Source organism: Cylas formicarius, unplaced genomic scaffold (genome assembly GCF_029955315.1).
Source record: "Cylas formicarius isolate icCylForm1 unplaced genomic scaffold, icCylForm1.1 PGA_scaffold_10__41_contigs__length_53128322, whole genome shotgun sequence".
Lineage (NCBI taxonomy): Eukaryota > Metazoa > Arthropoda > Insecta > Coleoptera > Brentidae > Cylas > Cylas formicarius.
The window spans coordinates 42,946,121-42,973,820 of record NW_026844214.1 but is presented as its reverse complement, the minus strand read 5'-3'; the positions used below and the strand labels follow the sequence as shown (position 1 = coordinate 42,973,820).

General features: G+C 33.9%; 1 protein-coding gene across 2 annotated transcripts; it reads left to right on the top strand.

Annotated features, from left to right (window-relative positions):
• Positions 1 to 2,461: 2,461 nt before the first annotated feature.
• Positions 2,462 to 26,898, top strand: LOC132699342 (glucose dehydrogenase [FAD, quinone]-like). 2 transcript variants are annotated; one of them, XM_060666003.1, is made up of 2 exons: positions 2,462 to 2,809; positions 24,564 to 26,898. In XM_060666003.1, exons 1-2 carry the CDS (start codon positions 2,504 to 2,506, stop codon positions 26,223 to 26,225), a joined length of 1,968 nt encoding a protein of 655 aa, XP_060521986.1. In that variant the 5' UTR covers positions 2,462 to 2,503; the 3' UTR covers positions 26,226 to 26,898. The 2 variants fall into 2 exon arrangements, with proteins under 2 accessions (XP_060521986.1, XP_060521993.1); XM_060666010.1 differs by lacking the exon at positions 2,462 to 2,809 and adding an exon at positions 15,523 to 15,630.
• The last annotated feature ends 802 nt before the right edge of the window (positions 26,899 to 27,700 follow it).

Sequence of the window (27,700 nt, the reverse complement as noted above, 5' to 3'; positions counted from 1 at the left end):
AAAAGAAACAAATTTTATTTAAAGTAAGACGGTCTGTGGATTGTTTTATTTGCAATACATGTGAATATTTATGTCAGTAACTGCAATAAGGGAGGGTTTATATTATTTTTCATATTTCGTATCGGAAATCCACATTTTGTAAAATTTAAATAAATGTCTACATTTCGTTATAACAGCACAGTGAATATGATTTCCTAAATATTCTGTAGTCAAATATTTACTATTCGTAGTGCCTTATATCAGGCTAAAAATGTACAGGCTGTAAAGATTGATGCTGAAATTGCAAATAAAATTCTACCTTACTGTTGCGACAATGACCGTTCCTGTATAGTTTTTTGGTTTATCTTTATTAAAACTAGGCGGTTGTGATATACTTTGACTATTTGTGACGGTGTTGATCTTGTGTATGTATAATAAATACTAATTAGTATAAATTATAATTTTTTAAGCGGTAAATTGTTGTGGTTGCAGTAATGCATGTCTACACGTCTTGCATATTACATGATCTTATTTTATTTTATGAATAAATACCATATCTCTAAAGCTAAGATACTAGGGAATGATTAACGTTATGGTTCAGCTCAATACGCCTCATACCAATGTCGCTGGTTTTGCATATACCGGGTGTTCGCAGTTTTAAACTTTTTGACATAACAATTAGGCATTTGGTACTTATTTTGACGTTGCTTCTAGAGAGCCCTAATTTCATAGTATTACTATCATATATCGAATCATATTATTTTATCAGTCGAGTGAAGGTTTAAAAATGCTTAAAATCTGAGACAATGTTCATTTTTTCATCGAAAAGGTTACCGTTGTTTAGGCCGTCTAGCTGTCGGTTTTTGACTTATTTGTATCTAAATACTTAATAGATGAAGAGGTATGGAGAGCAATAAAAATTAAATAATTAACGTATATATACGAATATCAATAACAATAACAGTTCTGGTAATAGTAATAAAATAAACTTCAAATCAAATATTGGAATTGTCCACCATCTACCTAAATACATTTTACCTTACTTTCACTCCCATAAATGTCTATTTTATGTGCAAGCAATTAACTTTTTCGGTGTATCCTAAATCGCTCAAGTATTGAAGAGCATATTGAGAAATCCAAAGAGTTGAAGCCTGGACTACTTGGTAGCCAACGAAATTTCATTGCCAGTCCACCTACCCACCGTTGGAAATAATATAGAGGTTTTATTTAATATTGAAAGCCATTAAGAGAAACGTAGTTCTGAATATCATTATGTAAATAAAGGATTTGTATATAACAATGAAAACTATTAATTTGACATTTGTATGACATGACATGATATGATGAGGTATATTTGTGAATATTATTTATAAAACAATATTAAATTAGAGTTTTGGTTATCCTTTATTTATTGAGTCACAAAAATTCAAAAAGAAAATCCAATTTTTTTCCTTTTTTTAAGAAATAAAAATTTGTTGTAAAATCTACGCATATCCGTAGACGGGTTAAATTAAGTTTTATTTGAAATAACACTACTGAGGTTATTTTAAGATGTCAGATTATTACAAATTTTATTTTTACGGAAAATATTGTCTTATTACCGTAAATAAATAGATGAGTAAAGTTATTGAACAACTCCTTTAGAAAGCATAGTTCCCCTTAAAAAGTGTCCAATTTGATTCCCCATACTGACACTTTAAGTTTGTTTCGGAAATTAGTTTTAGAAAAAATTGTTTGGGAACTATGTGCATAGAAACACAAAAAATTTCATAACGAACAATTTGGAACGGTTGTTCCTTTATATTATTTATTTAGTTGTTTGTGTAATTTATTTACCAACAGAATAATTTAAATCACAGACCAACAATATGGAATGAAAATATAAACAGTACCATTTATTGTTAGTATAAAAATATTGTAATTCTATAAATGTATCTAAATAGCATATTCTTAAATCTGAATCTAAGTAAGATAACTTATTACAGACATCTAAGACAACCATCATTAATATGTTTAACATAAAGTGTAAGTGTCATTCAAAATCTAAACACTCCGTGATGCTTCACACATCAAAATACTATTCAGACTCAGGTTGAAATATGTTGCAAGTTCCCACGCACATTGTCTCCGAATATGAGCCTTTGAAGTTCGTTTAATGTTGATGGGAAAAAAGAATTAAAAAAAAAATCTTATTTAGAAATGGGAGTTTGGCATTAAAATTTTTCAATTTTTGCTAAAAATTGTTATATTTTTAACTTTTTCTTCGAGCCTCTAGTTCATTTGCAGCAAAAAAAACCGCTTATCCGGCCGCCTTGTTTCGCCGCCCATGCCCGCGGCCGAAAAACCGTATCGAAGAAATTCGCAACGCGACTTTTACTTTCCTTGTGGGGCCCAAGGCGACTCCATTTGGAAGGGTTAAACGTAAGATCTTAAGCCCACAGCACACCATTATTATCAAATCACGCTCACGCGCGGGCGCGTCTGTACCACGAAAGCGACCATCAGACGCGAGTGCGCAACCACCATGGTCTGGGTACCGCCCGATTTGTCCGAAGCCTGTTCCGTCTACACCACGATAACCACCTGTCAGACTCAGACGTTTCTGTTCTTGCAACTCGTGGCCCATCTCTTTGGTTATTCGGTGGACGACAAGTTTTCTCAGAAGTTTGCGTTCTCGGGGGGCGGCGGCGGCGGGGGTGACGACTTTTTCCACCCCTCGAGCTTTTTCACAGATAAGGATGCCGGTCAGGAATACGACTTTATTGTGATCGGTGCAGGAAGTGCAGGATGCGTGGTGGCTAACAGGCTGAGCGAGGAGAAACACTGGAAGGTGAGTTTTAATGTTATACTCTTGAAGTCTGTTGATGTTTTTTAAGTATCCATCAAGGTAAACCTTTGAGTGATTTTAGAATAAGAAGTATATGAATATTTGCTTTTAATGAAACGTACTTTAAAAAAATATTTTTAACTAATATAATCTGCGCCACTGACAATTTTAATTTTTTTTAACTCAATGCATTTAAATATTTTTAGTATCAAGTATATCTGGCATAGTAAATTCAGTATTGTTTAAAAAAAATATATTAAAAAAGATCAACTTTAAACAACCTCAAAATTTATGAACGTGATAATAGCTTATCAGAGAAAAATACAAAAAACGATAAAAAAAGTAGGTCGGTATCTTTTTTTTTTTCAAAAAAATTGGGGCGCCTCTGGATTTAATCAATCTTCAACAATCAATATACAATTTACAACAAAATCGGCAGGGTGTTGTGTTTTTTTATGACATGATAGCATTGTTTTTGAATATTCTTTAATAATTACATTATTATTATTATTATTATTGTTTCTTTCTGCTTTTGCCTGCAATGTTATATCAATCATACGATCTTGGTATTGATTATGCATATATCTTGTATACGTATACGGTCATTAATTTTGTTAGAATAAAAATTTGCAACAAATCTTTGCCTTTTTTAATACATATTATTCTTGTTATTTTTCTTGTAAATTAAACCAGCGAGTTTTATTTAAGACTAACGCAGTGTGACATTGAAACGTGTCGTATTTATTGATACGTATTTAAATTAATTGACAGCAAAAAGGTACTTATTTGCCTAGGTACACCGGCAACTGAACGATTGTTGTTTTAATTTAAAAAAAGATTGATCTCATTTGCATAGAATGTTGACTTGAACGCAGAAAATGGCGCGAAAGCCTTTTTAATCAATCGTTTTCCCGACTTTAATTTTATTTCAATCATTTTAATGCCGCTATTCGAAAGAAATATTAAGTCGGTTAGTTGGTTTGGCAAGTTTGAGCTGTCAATGGTAATAAAAAATAGAAAATTGAAATATCTTTCAAACGAAGCATTCTAGTAAGATATCCTCTAATCCACTGGCAAATTCGAATTTACTTTGGTCGAGAGAGAACAAATGGATTAATAAGTATTATGATGAGCCAACGAAAGAGCAAAGTTCATTTTCTCATTGGATTCAAAAGTTATGAGCAAATGATTACTACAAGAGTTGTAAAGATTGTTAGGATGCACAATTCAAAATTATTTTAAAATATACAGGATGGCTAAAAAAACTTGAAGAATACAACAATTGTCTCTTCTATACTTTTTTTTATTAATAACACATACTTAAACTTATGGTTATTTTAATTTTTCTAAAAAAATACTAGTTTTCACTCTTGCAAAAAAATTAAGAAGCGCCAATATTTTTGAAGGTAAATCACTCATATTTGATATTAGTGTTATTTGAAGATGACGTAAAAGAGATATGCAACGGAATTGGAATTATATTCTATAGGTTGTTCAAAATAAACAGACATATTTGAATAATTTTAAATTTAAAAATCTCGATTTTCTTAAATGGCATACCATAAATTCTTTTTTTTTCTGAATTATCTTACAAAAACCTATAACTTTTATTAAGTATTTCGTATACCTATTTTTAATATTTTGCGATTTATTTAAGCTTTTTCAACATTTAGCCTTCTTTTTGCTACAATATTAGTTGGCAATGACAAAACTATTAGCCAAGAGAGTTCTGTTAATATTAAAAAATAAACTATACAAATAATTTTGTTCGAGCCGTAGATAAAAAATCAGTTATTATCAATTTTGGTGACAAAACCGGCCAAATTTTAAATTAATAGAAAGAGTAAGTCATATTAAGCATCTATTACTTCAAATTAACTTATCTTATTTTTAATTATTATTATGGCGAAATAAATGTTCAAAAATAGGCTCTGTTATATATTAGGATACAGATGTTTCATTTTTTTTTTTCGTATATATTTTTGCACGTTCCTTAACATTCTGCACGCATCCCGAATCCTATTCCGTTCCATTAAATACTGAAGAGATTGTCTATATCATTGATGTCATTTTGTCATGGGCAACTAATGTTATAGCAATAGTCCGATAGATCCGATACTAACCAAAGGTGCTTGAATATATTTTTGTTATTGAGACTATTTTTAAAAATTAGAATGATTTAATCGAAATAGTGCTATAAAATTACTGAGAATTACTGATAATAAGGAAAAATTCAACATGTGGAATTTCTTTTAATGAGAATACGTCAGTTGCGACCAAATAAATGTCCATGATTGAAGATAATCATTGTGTTTTATTGTTAAAAAATATGAAAAAAAGTTTTTATTAACATGGGTCAGGAAATGCAGTATTAAAAATACAGGGAGCTAAATTGAAAAAACATGTTTGTTAATATCTGCAAATATTCAGTCGATTCTCTTAAAATCTGGTGGTTTGTTTGCAGCCTTGGTTGCGGTTCAAGGTTCCGTATTTCTGGTGACATGACATAATGTGCCTATTATTTAAAATACATGGGAATATTGGAATCAGTTTTGAAAAATAATTTGGGCGAAAGACATGTATGATTTTTAGAGTTTACAAATACTCTTATTGATTTTGAAAATCAAATATTATATGGAGAGAATAAAAACGACATAAATAAGTTAAGCCATATTCCAGATCGCACCCTGTTTACCTTCAAATCAATATCAGGACTATGTAAAGTAGGCCTAAACACCACTAAATTGCCAGAATACTGTCGCATGGCCTATTGACCAATTACAAGGTCGATTGGACCGTATATCGCCAGGCTGTCGGTCACATCCGAGATCCGAAATGACCTTCGGAGTACGTTAACTTTCAAATTAGGCACGGCTTTTAAAGTTAAGAAGAAAGGGGTTTAATTTCACAAGAAAAAAATTTAGTGCGACGTTTTTCACTCGTTCATTTTTTATCGAAATGGAGCGTGTGCCTTTTAATCGATTGTTTAATTATTTATTCGAGTTTCATTTTTACCATTCCGGTCGCTCGGCCGACCGATTAACCGCAACCGTTGCGTCTATCTGGTTTATCGATTCGCTTCGACAACCTAAAAGGGATACGTCAGGATTTTTGGAGACCATTTCATAAATCGTTATAGGGAAAAGCATAGGACGATTCTCTTGTTAAAGGGACCATCACAATCAGCAACAGAAATAAAGCTACGAATAGTATTAGCGACATACTTCATGCGATGATGAAAAAAATTTATAAATTTTCTGTACGAAACGCTTCAAAGATTCATATATTTAATGATGAAGTCTTCCAATTCCCTGAATACATCGTCCCCTACATTTTCTGATTGGACATAAGAGGTTAATCCTCATTTTGAGCATAGTAGTTTCCTTCTGTTAAGCTTGAGACCACGGAGCTCTTAATTTATAAACCTTTCATTTGAATTCTATAATTAGCACCATTTACAATTACAACAGCTATCGAGGTTGTTACGTTATCTTCTTTCTTCTTCTTGTCAATGTGTTTCGTTTCTCGAGAAAGAACTCCCTCCAAATTCTTGAATGCGAATCGTCGTCGATGCAGATTAAGAGATTATTGAAGAGGACGCGAAAAGAAAGAAGTCACGTGCGTATCAAGATCACAAAACATTTAAAGACTACAATTAAAATAAATTTTATAATATATTAAATATTTAAGTTAAGTTTCAAAATATTTGACAAAAAAATGGGCGACAGCTCTTTAACATCAATAAGTTTTAATTATAATAATAAACGTTTTGTTTTCCGAAAAACTAATCGCTAGATACAAGTTTATTCACCTGGTTAAAAGATAACGCAGACTTGGGTGATTTAAGTTTGTCAAAATTATGGAAGGTCACTGAGTGTCATGTAATAATAAATGTTTATAATTTCAAGCATGGATCTCTCCATTTTAAGCTGCGTTATCTTTAGTTTTTTAGCAGAAGCGTTGGTAAGGGATAGTGTTTCGGCGCCGTAGGTCATGACCGGTGAAACACATTGATTAAATACTTTCCTTTGAAACGTCTACCAGTTCTACCGCGGAGTTTTCAATAATTAGGTTGTTGCTAGGGACGAGGTTTGTCATCATAAATTTTGTTTTTCCGATGTTCATTTTTATACCAGCTGTTGCACAGACCTCTTGAAGTTCCTGCAGCATTGTTCTGGTATCTTCCAAGTTGTCAGCCAGTAAAACAATGTCGTCTGCAAACCGTAAGTTTGATAGATTTTGGTCGTCTATGTTCAGACCTTTATTGTCCCAGTCTAGTTTTTTAAACATATATATTCTAGAACGGTGATAAACAGTTTTGGAGACATCGTATCTCCCTGTCGTACTCCTCTTCCAATTTTTATGGGATTCGTATTTTCATGTAATTTTACTATAACATGAGTTTAGTATATCGATAGTCAATGCGGCATGCTTCTAGGGACTTCAACACTGCGTCCCACTCCACAGTGTCGAAGGCTTTATGGAAGTCTACAAAAGCGAGAACCAGAGGTCTGTTGTATTCAATGGTTTTTTCAATCACTGTTTTGACGCTTTGAAGATGATCGTTGGTTCCAAACCCACTTCGGAAACCGGCTTGTTCTACGGACTGGAAAAAATCTAGCTCATTTTCAAGTCGCGTGGTAATTATTCCAGTGAATAGCTTGTAAAGGTGACTAAAAAGACTTATAGGCCTGCAGTTTTCTAGGTTAGAAATATCTCCTTTCTTGTCGATCAGTATTACGATGGCGTTGTACCACTTTTCAGGTATCGTACTATTGAAGAGACAAAGGTTGAAAAGGGATTTCATTTTTTGGAGCAAACAAGGACCACCAATCTTTATCGTATCGGAACCCACGTAGTCTTCACCCGGTGATTTTTGGTTTTTCATCTTTTTTAGGGCTAGTTTAATCTCATCTAAAGAAATTTCTAAAAGTAGTTTCGAGCCCCGGTTAACCACACCTTTTTTGCGGGTTAGTATGTCTGTTTCTGGGTGTAGATTTCTATCACGTTGAGTTTTATATAGCAATCCATAAAACTCTTCTACTATATTTAGAATATTTTTTCTGATAGTCGGTATGTATCCTTGTGCATTTTTTAGTTTTATTATTTGCCTTTTTCCATTATCGAGCTTTCTACGCAGAACTTTCATACCCTTGTTGTTCTCTATGGTTTCTTTGATTTGGTTGTGTCTAAAAGCTCTTAAGTCACGTCGCATGCCTTTTGAGATTTGTTTGCTCTGAAATAGTGTTTTAAAAAATGTTGAAAGAAAAATCTCTTGTAAAAAACGTGGAATTATAATTATAACGGAGAAATATAGCTACGATACTGGAAATTCAACTTGTGTACTTGGGTGCGGATCTTACTATTTTATGGAAGAGTGTAGCAGCGTGTAACTTGAGAAAAAAAATGCACGAAATAAGATGCTAAAGCGCCTTTATGTAAGTGGTTGGTATATGGCACAACAAATTGAGTTGAGTGAGTTGCAATCAGATTGCGGAAAATAAAAATCAAAATTTGATTTGATAAGACTGTGCGAAATTTTTCCGCGTCAAAGGTTTTCGCACGCTTCTGTTATAATTTCACGGTAAATTAAATACATACTGTTTGATACATTGTTTACGAAAGTTCATCGACCTCCTTTCTTTCCGAATTCCTCTTCAATATTGATCTTCCAGGTGATTTGCTTATATAAAATCAACGAGAATACCTAACTAATTATCTCACGGGCAAACACAACGAACGGGAATATGGTCAATCAAACCGGAAAAAAATGAATACGAAATGTATTAATGAACATAAAATAAACCTGTCATGAATAAAGAAATATTCTTTGTATCTGATGTATGAGGGAAGAACTGTTAAGAATCTCAAATTAAAACCAAAAAAGCTGCTAGAAAACAAGAAAAATAAGGCCGTTAAGGGAGTATTTTTTGGGGTTAAAATTGAAGAATTTCTAAAACATCGAGAAACAGCTAATTTAAATTTTCAACTTTAACATCGAAATAAACTCAACGCAAAAATACGATGTAATCACTTAACCTATGCTTTACGAGACACCTTGTATATAAAAAAACTTATTAGGAACGAAATTAATATATTTCAATCAACAAAAATGATCTAAATACCATTGCAAATTGGTATTTTACGCCATACACGGAACCAGTAGCATTCAGTTAATAGAATTTTTGTTGTCGTAAAAAAAGGAAAGTGAGCGGAAATGCTTGAAGAAAACCATTACTAGACAATAATTAATGTTTGGTTTAGATTTTCGTACCATTAAGGCCTTGATATACTTTGTTTAATTAAGGTGTGATATTGGGTTTTGACCGCCTAAAAATGATTAGGGTTCGGCCTTGGATTATAAAAAAATCGTCAATTGGTATCTCTGTGGGGGGTCTTCATACCCAAGTCGATATAGTTGTTAAAATTGGCGAATATATTATTCGAAGGTATAATAAAATACCGGGTGGTTTTATTTAACGAGTTTTCACCATTATTATTTCTGACAAACTGAACAAAAAAACTGCATCTTGCCACAGAATATATTTTTTTGGAAATACTGCAGGAATTATCTGTGGTTCAATTTTAACAAAACTTAATATGTAAAACTGCATAAGTACCAAGTGCTGCAGCTTATAGGCGTATATTCTAACGGGGTTTAAATGTTTTCTCCCAACGGTGGTGTACAACTCAAATTGGACGAATTGTTTTAGATCTTGCTCTACAAGATACTTAAGCGTTAATAATCTTGATTTAGTTTTTATATATATACTAATCCATTTAGATTTTTAAAGACCTATTTCCATGACGAATAATTCACACTAACATGACAGCAAACCACGTAGTAAACGTATTGAATCTCAAAATATTCATTTTCATATTTAAAAAATTTAGTAGTTTTTATGATAAATAATTCTATTTTGCAGTAATACCTTACATACAGGATATAACGCTTGATGGTTAATATTTTGCTGAAATATTTTTATGATGTATTTTATTCGATATTGGATCAATGATAAAGTCAAAAGTAACCTGTACTGTGTAATTAAAAGGTACATCAAAATCGCATATAAAAGTTTTATAAGGCACCCCGAAAATGATGTATATACAGACGCAGACAATTTTTGGACGTTAATTAAAGTAAATAAAAAACAATCGGACGCGCAAAGTTTTGATATAGATGGAGAGTCTGCAGGGGACGGCCACAGAGAATTGTGGATGCCTTTGCCTGATACTTTACTTCGCTTTATACTGCCTCCGGCAGCATTCCAAAGATTCACTTTTTGGGTGTAGATTCTTTGGTAATTAAATCCATAGCTGCTATTAAACAAGTGAAACCAAGGAAGAGTGTTGGAATACATGAAATACCTGCATATATAATAAAAGGCTGTCAGCGTTTTTTAATATATCTTCCTGTTATTATTTTTCATAAAATACTTTTACTCTGTTATGTGGAAAATGGCCGATATTTAAGAATGGAGCGAAGCTATAATGGAACAATATGAATGGTGTCCGTAGGTTCTAAGATTTTGGAAATATTAATTGTTATTATGTTAGTGTTATATGCAAATAAGATCAGCATATAAAAAAACTAATCAGCACGGTGCGTTCAACAACAACAAACATGTTAATACACGCTCAAGAAATGGCAAACGCCTTAAATCAAAATATCAAATCGATTTAGTATATGCTGACTTTGCAAACGTGTTGCCTCATTCATTGTTTCCATGCATACAAATATCTCGATTAATCCTGCGCCGGTTTCGTTAATTATCCTGTTGGTTTCTTCAGAGTTTAACTACAACTGGCCAGTTAAGCTCTGAGAAGCAAGTTCAACGACAACCGACGCAGGAAGAATCCTGAAGATTTGTAAATGATTTCATTAATGTTATCAAATCTTTTCTTACAGAAAGAAAACAACATATGCTTTATCAGGAGTTCTGCAGGGTGCTAATTTGAGCCCTTTACTTTTCCTGCCTTTAAAGGTGTATCCTTTGCGGATAGTTTTAAATTTTACATTAAGGTATACTCAATTGGGGATTGCAACAGGATATTAATAGCAAACTTAAATGGAGTGAAAAACGCATATCCTATGTTAATGTAAAAATATTTTAGAGAGGAAGGAGTTAATTAGGGACCAGAGGTTGCCCCTCGATTCGAAATTTACGTTCTCAGATCATTTGCAAAAACTAGCAAAGCGTTTAAAATGTTGGGTTTTCTGATCAGAAAATGCAAGTTACTGAGAAATACCAACGTAATAAAAATGTTATATAATTCCTATGTGATTGTAGGTAAACAATCATTGTCATTTTAATGAAGAAATTAAAAGAATTCAAGATAAATTTGAAATATATCTTCAATTTAGAATAAGTGGGATCCATCCAACTCTTTCGTTGTGTCTAGATTTAATTCCAATCCGTAATATACCACTCCGGCAAAGGTGGTTTGTTGATTTTAGATAATTGTGTTTTTGCTCGTCACCTTAACTAAATTTTAAATATAGTGAAATTAATGTCATAGTGATACTCTAGATACCATTATAAATACAATAACGAGTATTAAGTCGTAATCAAATTGAAATTGCTTTTCAAATCAACAGAAAAGGTCGATTTTTATTATTGTAATTCCGGAAAGCTAAGCGATATCGAATTCGTACTAAGCGAAGATAATTAATGGCTTGCGAGACACCCTGTACGTATAACGCACACGGGGTAACAAATGGACGATGTATGCGGACGTCCCGAAGCAGTTAATAATACCATGACTGTCGGGCGGCGGCGCCAACACCACATTTTATAATCCATTAGTAAAGCGCGCGAAATTAAAGGGACGCGGTGGCGGGGGCTGAGTGGGGGGGTGTCCGTGACAACATCGGTGTGATTAACGGCGGCAGGGGTACCACTGATGTCCGCCCGTTATCTCGCTTGCTAAATTATAGGACATTACGTCGGATACGGGGCCTCGATAACGTCGTGATCTGTGCCGGATTAACATCCCGCTAAGTGTTAACGTTCCAGAGGACAAAATGGCGGAGTTTCCGTTACATCTCGACTCAGAGAACTGCGCAAACGCGTTAGAGGCTCGTAGCGATAAGTTTGCCAAAGCTTCGAGAAGCGCATTTGCAACCGTGGATTTTTTGTCTACATAACGTTAACGTTGCGATAGAGTCAAATCGTCAAATCTTATTAAATATGTAGCCGATTTAGGGAAAGTTAACTCGCTAGTGCCTGTTGCCAAGTTGTAATGGCAAACGTTTTAAATTGCTGATAAACAATTCAATACGCAACTAAAAATAAGACGCAATGAAACTATTACAAACAATTTAGAAAGCAAACTAATATAACTATCAATGAGAAGAAAAGATATCTCGAACACTTCATTAATTCAAATAAAGTGAGAGACTTAAACATTGTAAACCAACATAACAAAATGGATATTCCTGACCTGATGGATAATACTGACGAAATTAATAAAAATTTCATTTAAGTTAAGTTTGCTGTACTGAATGTCCACCTAATAAGAATTTACTAAATTTTTGCAATCAAAATACAAAAAAAAAGAGTTTAATAGATTGCTTGGTTTTCCACAGCAACAGAAAACGAAGTTAACAGACATATTCTAGAAATTAAATTGAACTTGGAAATGATACTTGTGTGCCTTGGTAGAATACTTCCCTTTATCACGAATAGCTGCATTATCGAATCAGTATTTCCTAAGACTTGGACAATTTCTAAGGTCCTTGCATTACCTAAATCAAAGAGTATCACAACAATGGATAAAATTAAGCCCTATGAGCATTTTACCCGTATATGAAAAAATAATAAACCATCAAATTAAGGATTATTTAGATATTAACCAGTTTACTTCCCTCCTCGCAGTCAGGATTTCGAGAAGGTTACAGCTGCACATCAGTACTATTAAATATAACAGACGACATTCTTCGGGAGAGTGATAACAGCAAAACAACTGCGCTTATTTTGTTGGATTACTCAAAAGCTTGCGACGAAATTTCTATTTCCAACACTGCACTATTTAGGTTTCTCAGGTGCTATAGTCTCTGTAGTTACAGTGCTAACCGCTTTCAGTTTGTTGCATCATCTAAAGAAGAGTCAAGTAATGGTACTATTCCGTGTGGAGTACCCAAAGACCCAATATTAGGGCCTCTCCTTTTAAATACCTATACATGCAATTTCAGTAGTAGTAGAACTGCAAAATTGTTTCCTATACTGATGATGCCCAAATATATTTTTTATTTTTCCGGAAATTTTCCAGCACGCTATAGATGTCAACAGCGTTTTCTGACTCACTTCAACTCGAAATTAATGCTATCAAGTCTTATCTTATGTTATTTGGTCAATCCAAAGAGCTAATTAGACCCTACTTTCAAACACGTGATAAAGATCAACATTTCATTTGGGCTGAACTATCGCGAAATTTGGTACTAAAATTTGATAGTGATTTGGGCGCAAATCCAAAAGAAAATAAGTGCATTCAAAAAGCCCATATGGGTTTAAAAACATTTATCCCAGTCGTCACCTTTTAAAAACTAACCATACAATTAGATTAATATATTAGCTGGGATTTTCTCATTTTAATTATGCAGATGCGGTTTATGGTCCTTGTTTGGATCAAGAAGATGCAACCAGAATACAAACAGTGGAAAAGTCTTGTTTACGATTGATCTACGGTGTCTGGTGACGTGATCGCATATCGTATAAACTCTGTAAGGCAAATTGACTGTCAATGAAAAAACGTCGTCAATTTAATGCAGTCGTTTTTTACCAAAAATCCCGCGCTCCATATCTCAATGAAAAAATAAAATATGGAACTGATGTCAACACTTTGAATCTTCGATATAGGGGTCTTATTTCTGCTCCCCCGCATCATAAAGCATTGAAAGATCGTTTTCCTATTGTATCCACCAATTGTACAATGCTGTTCCCTACAACGTAAAGAAATTGATGCCCACGTCTTTTAGAAAAAATTAAAAAACTTTTCTTTATAATGAATCTATTAGTCAAAGATAATTAGCCGTTGTTGATTTCTATTAATAAGATACTGTACAGTTTTGTTTTTTTATTTTTTATGTGTTCATGTTAATGAATTGATACAATCGGTATGTACCATAATATGTAGCTATGAAATTAGGGACTGGGCTTTGATCTTTTTGAAAATTGTTTCGCAGTTCCTTTATTTGCGCTGTGCTGTTGGTTTACTGCTAATAGATAAATGTAAATACGAAGTGCAAAAAATAAACATATATTATTATTATTATTAGTAAACTTATGACTCAAATGCCGTTTACCACACTTAACACGCTGTTGGAGTTATCTAAAAAAAATGGTTAATTCTTGTAGATGTCATAATGTATTGTTGATTTTTTTACTAAGTTCAACAGCAACCACTGTTCTCTTAGAAAATATACTTGTATTATAATCTTCTCTTTGTGTTGCGGTTTATAATTATCTTCACAATATTTTTATTTTTATGAAAATATTTTAAAATCCTCCCTTCCTTGATACATATTGTATACGACATCGCGAATAGCAGCTCGATAGAGTCTTTTCTTAGCTGCTGTAATTATTGCACTGACGGTCGAAACGCTCAGATTCACAGCTGAAATAATACGCTACGGAAAAAAAAGCTCTTTTGATTAGGATTAGGACCCACTCCCTAAGAGCAAGTACGAGCAAGAGAGGTGAATTATTTGCGTGTTCAGACGTAAAATATCGGTTTAGCGAAGTTACAAGCTCCTTGTATCGACTATTTAATTGTTTCGGCAAATTATCGTGTTGGTGTTTGAAGGAAGCAGTTTAAATCAATACTTTTACGAGATTCATAGAAATGTTTAAAGGCAATACATGTAAAAATTCTAATCAACGCATAAAATCGTTATAGAATATTTAATTTAGTTATTTATTATTTAATTATATAAGTCAAATAAACTTTTTAAAAGGGGTATATTTGTTTAGTTACTGTGACTTGTGAGGTAGTCAATATTATATATCTCTGTGTGTCTAATGTACCCGTTACAATTATCCTATAATAATTTAAAACATGCATAAATATTATTAGGGAATACTTGCTAGAGCGATAAGGGGGGCCAATTTTTTTTTTGACGGGGATTTTGTTGCGCCCTTAAGAAATCGATAGGAAATTAGTAGTGCGTTTGGCAACGAATTCGGCCGCGTTTGTTTATGACGCAAGCGGGCGAATGACTTGCGATACTTTTGTCACGAAAATTTTACGGGACCACGGTACAACGGCCGCAAGAAGCAAGGTCGTCGCGCCATTGGGCCAACAACCTGGTCGAAAACCTTTAAGATTTAGCGAATCAACTAAATGGAATTTTAATATTGTGACCACGAAAAGTAAAAGAAAAGGAAGAAAAAGATTTTTATTTTGTTTGGGTTCATAAAAAAAATAAACGCAATATTATGGATGCGAAGGTGTATTAGTTTCAATTATTTTCTGACTTTTACAATGGGGGAGTGGGATAATCTCACCAATTTTTAGGAAATTTATATACATTTAAATTTGCGAATACATACTAAGCATTGACGTGATTATTACGTCATAATTGCAGTTATTAATGTGCACTAATTATTGCAGGCGTACTTTCAAGGTTACGATAAAAATTTCATTTAAACAACGCCGTTGGTTTTTGTTACAACTCGTCAATATGGTAATATTTTAAAATTGCCTTTCGTTTTGTAATCTCGCGTTGCTTAGTCAATTTCGTTATGATTTATTCTATGGTGCAAGGTGTCGACAAGTTTTGAGGCCGCATTTTACTTATAGGTTTACCTGAACACAAAAAAATGGTAAAGTAGTTTAAATAATGTATTAAAACAGTCAATGTAAATTTCTTTTTTTTCAGCCGCATGAATATTTTGAATAATAAAAGCGATACATATTTTAACTAATTTTTAATTAATATTAATTAAAACTGAAAGGTAAATATGTAATTAGTTATATCGAAGTCTTAATAATTCTTTCTTATGGTTCATTTAAAGACACCAAAGCAACCCTCAAGAAAGTAAAGCAAAGCACAAAAAGTTCCTCCTTGATGTATTGTGACTATAGTTTTATTTTATTTCGACTAAATGCAATGGCAGTTTCTGGCATAGCTTTCTGGTATAGGTGGCGATTTTTTTGAGTTTTTTTTTATTTACGCATTTTCTTAAATATTTTTATATTTATATGTATTTATTTATTTATTTACAAACCTAAAGACTATTCAAGAGGCAGGCAAGGTAGTCCATTTACAGGATAAGGCATATTACGAATATAAGACTATAGTCGAAGAAACTTAAGTATATATTTATTAAGCTAATAGACAGTATTAAAAGAATATTACAAAATTTTGTATATGCTTCTTTTAAAAAAATTTAGGCCTAAGTAGAATAACTCCGTATCTTCGCTATTCAGAAAAACTAGCTTTTAAACATACGAGCACATCCTATAAGAGCAGAGTTTTTGAAGTAGTTGGATCTGAATCTGTCTCTATAGAAAAAGTTTGTCTCGTTCGCACTTGATAAGCTTAATAAGCATTAAATAAAGCTTACTTGAGAATAAGATTGTTAACACTTTTATAAGAAAAATTACGTCAGAGCAATTTCTGCGTGTTTTATTTATTTTCTCTATATTTGTTTGCATACGAATGTTAGTCTCTAATATATTTAAAATTAAGTTTTCTTAAAAATGTTTTTTTTGGGCAATTTCTATCGATAGATAAGATTCCATGCAAGCTTTTCTTTACAATATATGATGTCTGACCCGAGTAACTTTTAGAAATTTTTGATTGTCTAATTTTAAGTCAATATTGATAAGTTCTTTTGTCTTGTACTCTGTAGGCAGGAAGTTGCGAAGAGATTTCATTTCTTATTTTTAAGTCATCTGCGAATAAAAGTGGTACTGAATGTTGAAAATAAATGGCAATATCAAATATAAAAATATTAAAAATCAATCAATCAATCAAAACTAACATTCGCATAAAGCGACTTTTCACTGTTCATACCCACAGGGTCCTCTCGGTTAGGTAACTTTGCAACAACCGGAGTAAGTTGCCGTGCACACCGAAGTTTCCAAACTTTTTTACTAGAGCGGGATGATGAACCTTGTCAAAACCCTTAGAAAAATCAATCTACACAGCACAGGTACTATTTAAGTTTTTATTTAATATTTTAAAAAAAGTTTAATAGGCTACTATAATTCTATTTAGAAATCTTCTGGGTTCCTCGTGTGACGGTTGATTTCATAATAAGCAATCTCTATTATCTGCTCATCTCTTATAATCATGTAGTAACGCCGTTTGTCGCATTACACATTTATTCACCAAACTGGTCCTTAGATTTAGAATGATTCGGGGTGTAGGTCTTAAAAACTAAAATACGAAATTTTTAAAAACTGTCATTGAAATTTATCTGAACTGTAGGATATAACCAAAAAGTTGTCCATCCTGTTTAATGATCCCTGAAATTGCAAATTTACATTTAATTATTCTCTGCAATTTAGAAACGAAATATACTGATAATTATTTTCTATCAAGGCCCATATTAATAAGACGAATGTCGTTTAACAACGAGTTTTTAGTGCAAATTATCAAAATATATAATAGTCTATTATCTTATAATGGTAAGTTTGGAACTGTTTAATTTAAAACAAGTTCCTTAATGTATGTAAAGTCGGTTCATAGATATAAGAAAGTGACTAACTGATACGAATTAAGGAAAGTCCCGGGCAAGCTGTAAGAATGAAATAATTATCTGGGGTTTTGTTAGGAAAGATACTAAACAATATTTATTTATTTATGGATGTATTTATGTTTAAATCTAAAGTAAAATTACAAATTATTTTCATTACCTACTTAAATTACTTAAAATTATTCACATAATATATCAGTATCCCTATCGCTATTATCGCCTGTTCTAATTATTATTTGTTCTATATTATTTGCAATATGGATATACGATTGTTCTGCTTTTTCTATACGTTTAACAGAATTTGCCCAACTTTGTGGAGGGATGTTAAAAACTTCGGTTTCTATAAGTTTGAGGACATTGGAGTTAATACGGGGAAAAACATTGTTACGATGAATGGTAGATTTCAGTTGGTGCCAAACATGTTCAATGGGATTAGACAGTGGTAAGGTGGAAGCCTTAAAACTGTATGACCTAGATTTTTTGCATAATTATGACAGACGTATTCCTTTTGTAGGTTCAAGCTTTGTAGAACCTCAATTAATTGATTTTTGGTTTAATCTTCTTAAAAATAAATGTCGTTATTATATTTTGGATTGTTGCTTTTGTGTCACATGAGGGCGGGGTTTTAGTTTTAGTCAACTAGTTTATTTCTAAACCAACTTTCAAATAAATCAGCGGTGGTGTCTTCATGGTAATCCAGAGAAGAATCTTTAATATTTTTCGCAGACAGAGAAAGTCCATTTGGAATCCAACCATTTTTAAAGCCAGGATGCAAAATAGTTATTCTTTTACCTCTTTTTGATGGCGCGTTTGTTTTACACTTATCAGTTGAGTCAACCCAACCCTTGTCCGGGGTATCATAAGTGTTGAACCAGGTTTCATCCAAGTAAATAATTGTCCTTTGTTCTCTGTAAATCCTAATTTTTTCTAGATATTCCAGTCGCCATTTCCGAATTCTAAAAGATTCCATTAAAACTTGCCTTTTGTCAATTTTTTTAAAATCTAAAACCCATGTGTTGAATACACTTCTATAAGGTAGTTCTGCCACATTTAACACCGGTTTCATCATTTTCAAGCCTCCTAATTAAGATATCTAATGCAAGCTCGCTTTGATCGTCGTATAATTGGTAAATTTGACGCTGTATTGTATCTTGATCACTTTCATCTACACTCGCGTCTTTTTTTCCTCGCTGAAATGGGATTATTCACAATTTTCCATACAGTTGATGTTGGAATTTTCGTCAATGTGGCCGTTTCTTCTAAAGATGATTGCTTGCTGGCACCACGTTCAATGACAGTGAAATAAACATTTTTTATAACTTATAGTCTCAATAGAATACTGTTTTCTACATTTGACATTTGGGCAGGAGCATCTCCTGATATACACTAGACTCGCACATGTTTTGCATAATTCGCACACCATTCAACACACGCTGTATTACACACGAAATAAGTATGATTACTAATAAACTTAAACTAAGTAGCATACCAAACCAAAGAATATTAAACACAAGTACGTATAAAATTAGTTTCTATTGCGGACCACAATTTTACCTGAATTTAAATTCCTAAACTTTAGGTAATAATCTTTTTGTATTGTATGTTAATGACCACCCTTGGATAACCCCATTCAAAAAATTGGTCACTTCCTTATATCTATAACTAGCCATAATTCGTTTCGAGTTATTGGAAAATTCAGTCATTTGCTTTGTCAAAACGATATTAAATAATGTCAGTGTCTCAATTTTGCCCAGCGGTCTGTGTCCGGAACAAATTCTCAGACTCGGCGATGATATTCCTTTCGCTTTTACCCGGTTATCGGTTCTACCGCAAAAACACCTCAATTGCTAGTAAAAAATGTTGACTAATGATCGAATTTCTGAAACCTACGTTTGCTAAATTCTTAGTTTTAAGCAGACGCAGAGGAATTGTAAACAACTTAATAGGTTTCAAATCCACGATCCTGATGTCAAGTCTAGCGACATAAGCAGCGCCCAAACGGAGAATCCAAATTCACGCCGCCTTTTACAAATATTCGAGAGTCGTGCATCGCTTTAACAAGGATGCCAACATGGAGCAATAAAACCTTCAGTTAATGCGGATACTTATTTCGTAATTTATCGTGTCAGTAATCCGCCAAACGGTTTAATTCCTAAATAAATGTAGTGTAATGCACGTGTAGGTAGGAGTTAACTGCTTCGGATAATCTGCCGAAAATCATGATTTACGTCCTCGCGGGTAGTAATTCAAACTCCGTTTCCCGCGGGACCTCATCTCCCCCCTAACTCCCGAGCCTCTCTTCCCGTTTGCGTCTTGTTTTCCGCCGTTTTTTGCGACTTCGATTTTATTGTTTGTCAAACAAAAAGGGTGTTGAAATTCGGATTTAAATTCAGAAAATAAATAAAACAGGTTGTTTTTATTTGAGATTTACTATTTATTTTGAGGTGTTACGGGAATTATGGAAAGTTGTATATCGTCAAAAATCGATTAGGAAAATTTAAGTTTTGTCAAGTAAGGGGAAATTCAAAACAACTTGTTGTTTGAGAGATTCGAGGTATGGTGTGTTACGACTTTTGAGGGCCTCTCCCTCGACCTTTATTCTTTTCATATGTTTCAAAAAAACGAGAATAAAAGAATACCGCCTACTTACAAAAACTCTAATACCCTCGATAAGGGACAGTGCTTAACAGAGAATTGACGGAAAGAAAAAAACGTGATTTCTCATGTCACGTTTTGGACGGCAGTAATCGAAATATGATATGAAAGAAATTTCCTTTATTAAAATCTTCTAGAGGATCAGATAAAAGGAGAATCTCTCACGAAGAGGTTTGGCGTAACTTCCATGGAATTGCCTTTGAGTGGGATTATGGAAGGGTGGTCATTAACATACAATGCAACGAGATTATTACCTAAAGTTTCGGAATTTAAATTCAGGTAAAATTGTGGTCCGCAATAGAAAATAATTTTATACCTACCTGTGTTTAATATTTTTTGGTTTGGTATGCTACTTAGTTTAAGTTAATCGTGTGCGAATTATGCAAAACATGTGCGAGTTTAGTGTATCTCAGGAGATGCTCCCGCCCAAATGTAGAAAACACTATTCTATTGAGACGAAGGAAGTTATAACCAATGTTTATTTGACTTTCATTGAATGTGGTGCTAGAAAGCAAGCATCTTTAGAAGAAACGGCCACATTGACGAAAATTCCGATATCAACTGTATGGAAAATTGTGAATAATCCCATTTCAGCGAGGAAAAAAAGAAGCGATGCTGCCATTTTCTCGAGTGTAGATGGAAGTGATCAAGATATAATACGGCGTAAAATTTACCAGTTATACGAGGAACAAAGCGTGCCTACATTAGATATCTTAATTAGGAGGCTTGAAAAAGATGAAACCGGTGTTAAATGTGGCAAAACTACCTTATGGAAGTGTATTCAACACATGGGTTTTAGATTTTAAAAAATTGACAAAAGGCAAGTTTTAATGGAATCTTTTAGAATTCGGAAATGGCGTCTGCAATATCTAGAAAAAATTGGGATTTACAGAGAACAACAAAGGCCAATTATTTACTGGGATGAAACCCGGTTCGACACTTACGATACCCCGGAAAAGGGTTGGGTTGACTCAACTGATAAGTGTAAAACAAACGCGCCATCAAAAAGAGGTAAAAGAATAACCATTTTGCATGCTGGCTCTACAGATGGTTGAATTCCAAATGGACTTTCTCTGTCTGCGAAAAATGTTAAAGATTCTTTTCTGGATTACCATGAACACACCACCGTTAATTTATTTGAAAGTTGGTTTAAAATAAACTAGTTGCGAAGATTCCTCCTAATAGCGTAATTGTAATGGACAATAAAAGTTATCACAGTAGACAGTTGACTAAAACCCCTTACGCATGTGACACAAAAGCAACAATCCAAAACTACATGTATAATAACGACATTTATTTTCACGAAGATTATATCAAAAAGCAATTAATTGAGGTTCTACAAAGCTTGAACCTACAAAAGGAATATGTCTGTGATAATTATGCAAAAAATCTAGGGCATACAGTTTTAAGGCTTCCACCTTACCACAATATTTTTCCCCGTGTTAACTCCAATGTCCTCAAACTTATAGAAACCGAAGTTTTTAACATCCCTCCACCAAGATTGGGCAAATTCTCTAAACATATAGAACAATCGTATATCCATATTGCAAATAATATAGAACAAATAATAATTAGAACAGGCGATGATAGCGATAGTGATACTGATATATTGTGGGAATAATTTTAAGTAATTTAAGTGGGTAATAAAAATAATTTGTAATTTTATTTTAGATTTAAACATAAATACATACATAAATAAATAGATATTGTTTAGTATCTTTCCTAACAAAACCCCAAATAATTAAATTATAAGCAAAGCACGGACCTGTTCGGCCATATTTCATACTTACAGCTTGCCCGGGTCTTTCCTTAATTCGTATCAGTTAGTCACTTTCTTATATCTATGAACCAGCATCCGGAACGGATAACGCCAAAGAAGAGAAGGGAGAGAAGGGGTATCCCACTGATGGGTTCATTCCAGTAAAAACTGTCAGACAAAAGCACCTCCAAATAAAGGACAACGCATCACCATAATTCACACTGGATCAGAATAGTTGTTCGTTGTTCAATTTTGATTATTCTAGTCTGGTCTACCAAGAAGATAGCAGAGCGAACATGTTAAATTCACATGCTATTAAAATACATTATGTGGTAGTTTAGTCGAACAAATGGGTCGTACTGTTATACATCGTCCTATATATCATTGTATATTCAACCCCATATAGCCAAGTTGGACACCAAGTAAAAGCAAATATGAGAGCAGACAATGTTAGTGTTACTTTAAATATGAGTATAATAGATTTAATTGAAAATGCAATTGATAATATAGATATAGAATATTTTTGAATTTGAATTTATTTGAATTTTTATATATAGTGTCATTCTACTTTGTATTAGTACTAATTGTGACTTTATTATTCATAAATAAACGTAATATAATATTTATTTTTTATATTGTTAAAACAAATCGACTTGGAAAAGTGGAGTGACATTTACTTTTTGTGATAATGTGATAAGTAGTAACTATTCGGCAAATGAAATTTTGAGGGTACCTATTTATAGTGATCCAGTAAAATTTGCAAAAAAGGACAAATCTAATTACAAACTTCTAACTTTCTCGGTAATAAAAACAGCATAAAGTGTTTCGAAAATCCAATTAAGAATAACAAAAGCAAGTACAATTTGCGTGATGTTCTCGGGCCGCTTACAACTTCTAAGTGAACCACACTGTGATCATAAACCAACCTTACTTTATTTTACAAGACAAAATAGGGAACTTGAACATATTTTTAAAATTTCTTTAATACATTTGTTTAGGAATGGAAATAAAGCATATCAAGACTCAAAACCAAATCAAATGTTTAAGTTGCAATAAATAATTAATGAATTAATGCATCATGACGTCATACCGCTACTTTTCGATCGATACGGCGAGATGTTATAGTGTTATTCTTAGGTAATAGGCCGAGAATTATATAATTTACGTTTATTTTTGGCTCGTGTAAAGTGTGTTTGTATTTAATCTATGACAGTTTGTATTTGTGCTTAGTGTGCTTTACATGATAACAATGGAAGCAACACAAAAACAATATTACAAATCGTGCCATCGTGTTTGAGTACCACCAGTAAAACGCCAGATAAAGTTTTTATTCGTCTACCAGAAATTAAAAGCAGTCGTTTTTTGTTAACATCTCTTAACTCTTCGAACTATTGCAGTCTCCATATGAATGGCTTCCAGATCTATATAAAATAAAGAATACTTTAGGGTATCAATGCCAATATGCTTTAAACTCAGTATTTAGGTTTCCACTAGTTTAAAAAAAATCCTTTTTGTTTTTTTTTGTCGAATGATTTATTTATTTGATATACCTTAGAATTTTAAAAACCAAAAACTTTAAGTTGATTTCAATATTATGTTGTTTTAAAACTAATGGCTACATTTTCTATGAACATACCTTTTAACTTTAATATCGCGAACCCCAGCAAAAGAAAACATTTTTGTTTTTTGTATGTAAGATGTCACCATAAATAAACACGTCCATTAAAGGTAGGCTATCAGATTGACCTTTTAAAAAATCGGCTTCGGTTATTTTCAAAACTTTTTGATTCTAAACACGAGATAACCAAAGCAAAGATCAAGACTAAAATTAAAATTAAAACCACCAAGACGCACGCGTTGTCGTTCTTGAAACGAATCTCTAAGCTACCGTCCGGCTGGCGCATAATCATACCAGCGAATTGACGTCACAACCGGTCACAGCCAATAACAGAGCGTTTCAAAGAGAATTTAAATTTTACAAAAAAAATATTGCTTATATTTTTTACATAGAACTACGAAATGATTTTTTTCGTGAACTGTTTTTTTTTTTAATAATATAAAATCACTTTTATAATTAATATTATACAAATTAAAATTTTGTTCCAGTCCCCTATTATTTGCCCGCCAAATTCGATACAAACCACAAAATATGCGGCTCGGTCGTAGGCCGTGACGAAATTGACGTTAGTAAACATAACGCGCGATTGTAAACGATAATGACATTCCGCATGCCGTGAAAGCAAACGATTAAAAGTAGAGCAAAAAACGACGGTTTTATACGGCCGAGTATGCGAGGCTGAAAAGAATGGGAAATCGCGAAAACGAACGCTGGAAATTTTATGAACCCTCGTTCGAGAGGCGAGAGACAATCTCTCGTCGATCCGTATAGAAATAACAGGGAAATAAATATCGCAATTGAGTAATCGTTTTACCGGTTAATTTCGTCGCAATCGCCACAGCTAAAAATCGAGTGTAGCCGCAGCAGTTGCTACCATGTCATCAAATCAATCAGTAACACTAATCTTCCGAGGTCACTTAGTCTTTAAAGTTATAATGAACAAATACTTTACTAAGATAGATTAGAAACTAACTTGCTAGACTCAATATCTTCAGCGCCTGACAACATCTCAATTTCCAGGTTCTTCTCCTAGAAGCAGGCGAAGAGGAACCCGAAGTAGCTGACGTACCAGCGTTCGCTCCCACCCTCCAACAGTCCAGCATCGACTGGGGCTATATGACTCAACCTTCTCCTCACAGCTGCCTGGCTCGAGCTAACGGCCAATGTTCCTGGGCCAGGGGCAAAGTTATGGGCGGATCTTCGACGATAAACTATCTTATCTACATCCGAGGACACCCGAAAGACTACGACGAATGGGAGGAGTTAGGCAACCACGGCTGGTCATACCAAGACGTTCTCCCGTACTTTATCAAAGCAGAGAAAAACAAAAACCCCGAGAAGATAGAAAAGTACTATCACGGTTTCGACGGGTACCAAGTAGTCGAGTATTTCCCTTACCAGGACAAAGTTACCTTGTCGCTCGTTGAGGCGTATCAAGAACTCGGACTAGAATACGTCGACCAAAACGCCGACAGGACCCTCGGTACGATGCTTCTCCAGCACACAACCAAAAACGGCGAGAGGATGAGCACCAACAAGGCCTATATAAGACCGATTAGGAAAGAGAGGGAGAATCTCACGGTTCAAACTAGAGCTCACGTGGTTCGTATCTTGATAGATCCGAAAACCAAGACCGCATACGGCGTGGAATATTCTTCGAAGAACAAATTATACCGCGCGTTGGCAAGAAAGGAAGTAATCTTGTCGGCGGGCTCGTTAAACTCGCCTATTATATTAATGTTGAGCGGTGTGGGACCTGGCGATCATCTGAAGCAGCACGGAATCGAAGTTATCAAAGATCTTGCGGTTGGATATAACCTTCACGATCATACGACCATAGATGGAGTGGTCATAGCGTTGAACAATCACAGCTCGACGTCCGCCACATTCGAGCAGCAGAAACAAGATATATTTTACTTCAAAGAGCACCAAAGGGGCCCATTGGCGTCTACCGGACCCTTGCAAGCGAACGCCTTCGTCCAAACCAAATACGAACATTCGTTTGAAAGACCTGATATCCAGTACTCTGTAGACTCCACCAACGTCGATGATTTCTTCACTGATCCCATTTTAACGGCTCAAACTAAAGTGACACCATTACCCTACTATAACGGTATCATGGTGAGGCCGATTCTAATGAACCCCGAGAGTAGAGGAGTGGTTAGATTAAACGACACCGATCCCATTTTCGGCACGCCTCTGATCCACCCTAACACTTTCTTCAAGGAAATAGATCTGCGTAGAATAGTCGAAGGGATCAAGCAGTGGTTGAATATGCTAAGTACCCACGCTATGCAGAAGGTGGGGGCGGCTTTGGTTTCCACCCCTTTGCCGGCTTGCGCTCATATCAAATTCGGTACCGACGAGTACTGGGCTTGTGTAGCGATGTCTTACACGACCACCATTTTCCATCCGGTGGGTACATGCAAAATGGGCCCCCACGAAGACCCTCACGCGGTAGTAGATCCGGAATTAAAGGTGCACGGTATCAAACATCTCAGGGTGATCGATGGGTCGATCATGCCTAAAATTGTGAGGGGCAATACTAATGCCCCGATAATTATGATCGGGGAGAAGGGTAGCGACATGATCAAGAAGACGTGGCTGAAGCACGCTCATTACGATTATGCCCCCGAAGAGACAGGGGGTGAGTTTTACGACGCAGAGTTCTTCAAGTTTTAGCGGTGACAGTTTTACCAGTCCAGGTGTAAATACTTTGTTTTCAAAGACGGCCAACCGCAGAGACATCTATCGGCTGACGTCAGGTTCTGCGGCGGTGCCAAATTTTCGTTTATTCCTTTAAAATCCTTTCACCATTAATATTTCGGTAGCGTTTGCGGAAAATCGCATTAAATTTGGAAAAATTATAAAATAAAATTTAGTTTTAAGAAATTTATATAAATGGTACGTGGTAACTTGTCGATTACCAGTGTAAGTTGGTGTTTCCGAAACAATAAATTTAACATTTCCTTTATTGGTTTGACGTGTTCGGTTATTTTTTTTTATTTAGTTTTTGTTTGGTGGTGTTTGATGTCGCTCTAGTCAGCTCAGGTTTGTGATGACGTGACAACAATATCCCAAAAATCAAATGTTTTTAATTCCTTCCTCATAAATTAAGTAGAGAATTTTTTTTAGGTACGCCATATTTCAGGAGCTATTTATTGTTATTTTTTTCAACCCGGTTACGTATTCAACTGTAGTACTCGCGTTAGACTTTATTTATACGAGCTGCCTGTTTTCTGTACGAAATTAATTATTTCATTATTACTTAATCTTTCCTTAAAACATGTTCCATATAAAGTAACAAATTTTTGTACAATATTTAAAATAAATGCTATTATTTTGTTACCCTAAATGATTTTACTAGTTGTTTCTCCCTCGTTTTTCCTAAAAACCTATTTTTGCACCCTACAAGTTTTGTTGTTATATATTTATTGTCAATAAATAAGTCGATAGGATTCGGAAATTATAAATAATTATTTTTTATAATAATCCCTTAGAGCAAAAAAAAACGCCCACTCAAAGACTGACCCCAATTTTAAAATTGGCTTCCTCGTGAAAAAGTTCATTTCATTTCGATGATTTTTATCCGGATTTGAATTTGAGCATATCGTGCAACAATGAGATGAAGTGTTTGTCCGAAATTTTGAATATCATGTAGAATGTAACAGTTCTTCTTGGATATACAAGGTTTCAAAGCACGTGCCTCGGATTAAGCTGTGAAAACCGTAATTTTAATTAGAAAACTTAAAAGAACAAGATTTAATAAATAAAAACGTTTTAAGGCTAAAGCTAATATCCAGCGAGTCCTTGTACCAAACTGACTCTTCATTAATATGCTTTATAACAAATTCTTGTGGAATGGCATCAAATTTTGACCGAAACACAATTCGTAGATCATGTAGGATGTCGGGTAGTATAGCAGATCGGCGACGAATGCATTATGAAGTTGGATAAGAGATACTCTATTGGCCACACCATTCGTTCAATAGAGATAATGTAGTGATTAAAAAACAAAACGTTCACAAAAGATTATGCTCCAATGTTGCATTCGGTAAAAATATTTTTTGCTTATTGTTTTACCCCGTATATTCTTAAATTCAAATCTGAATAAACAATTTTAATGAGGAATCAAGCGAACTTTGAAATTAGGTTTA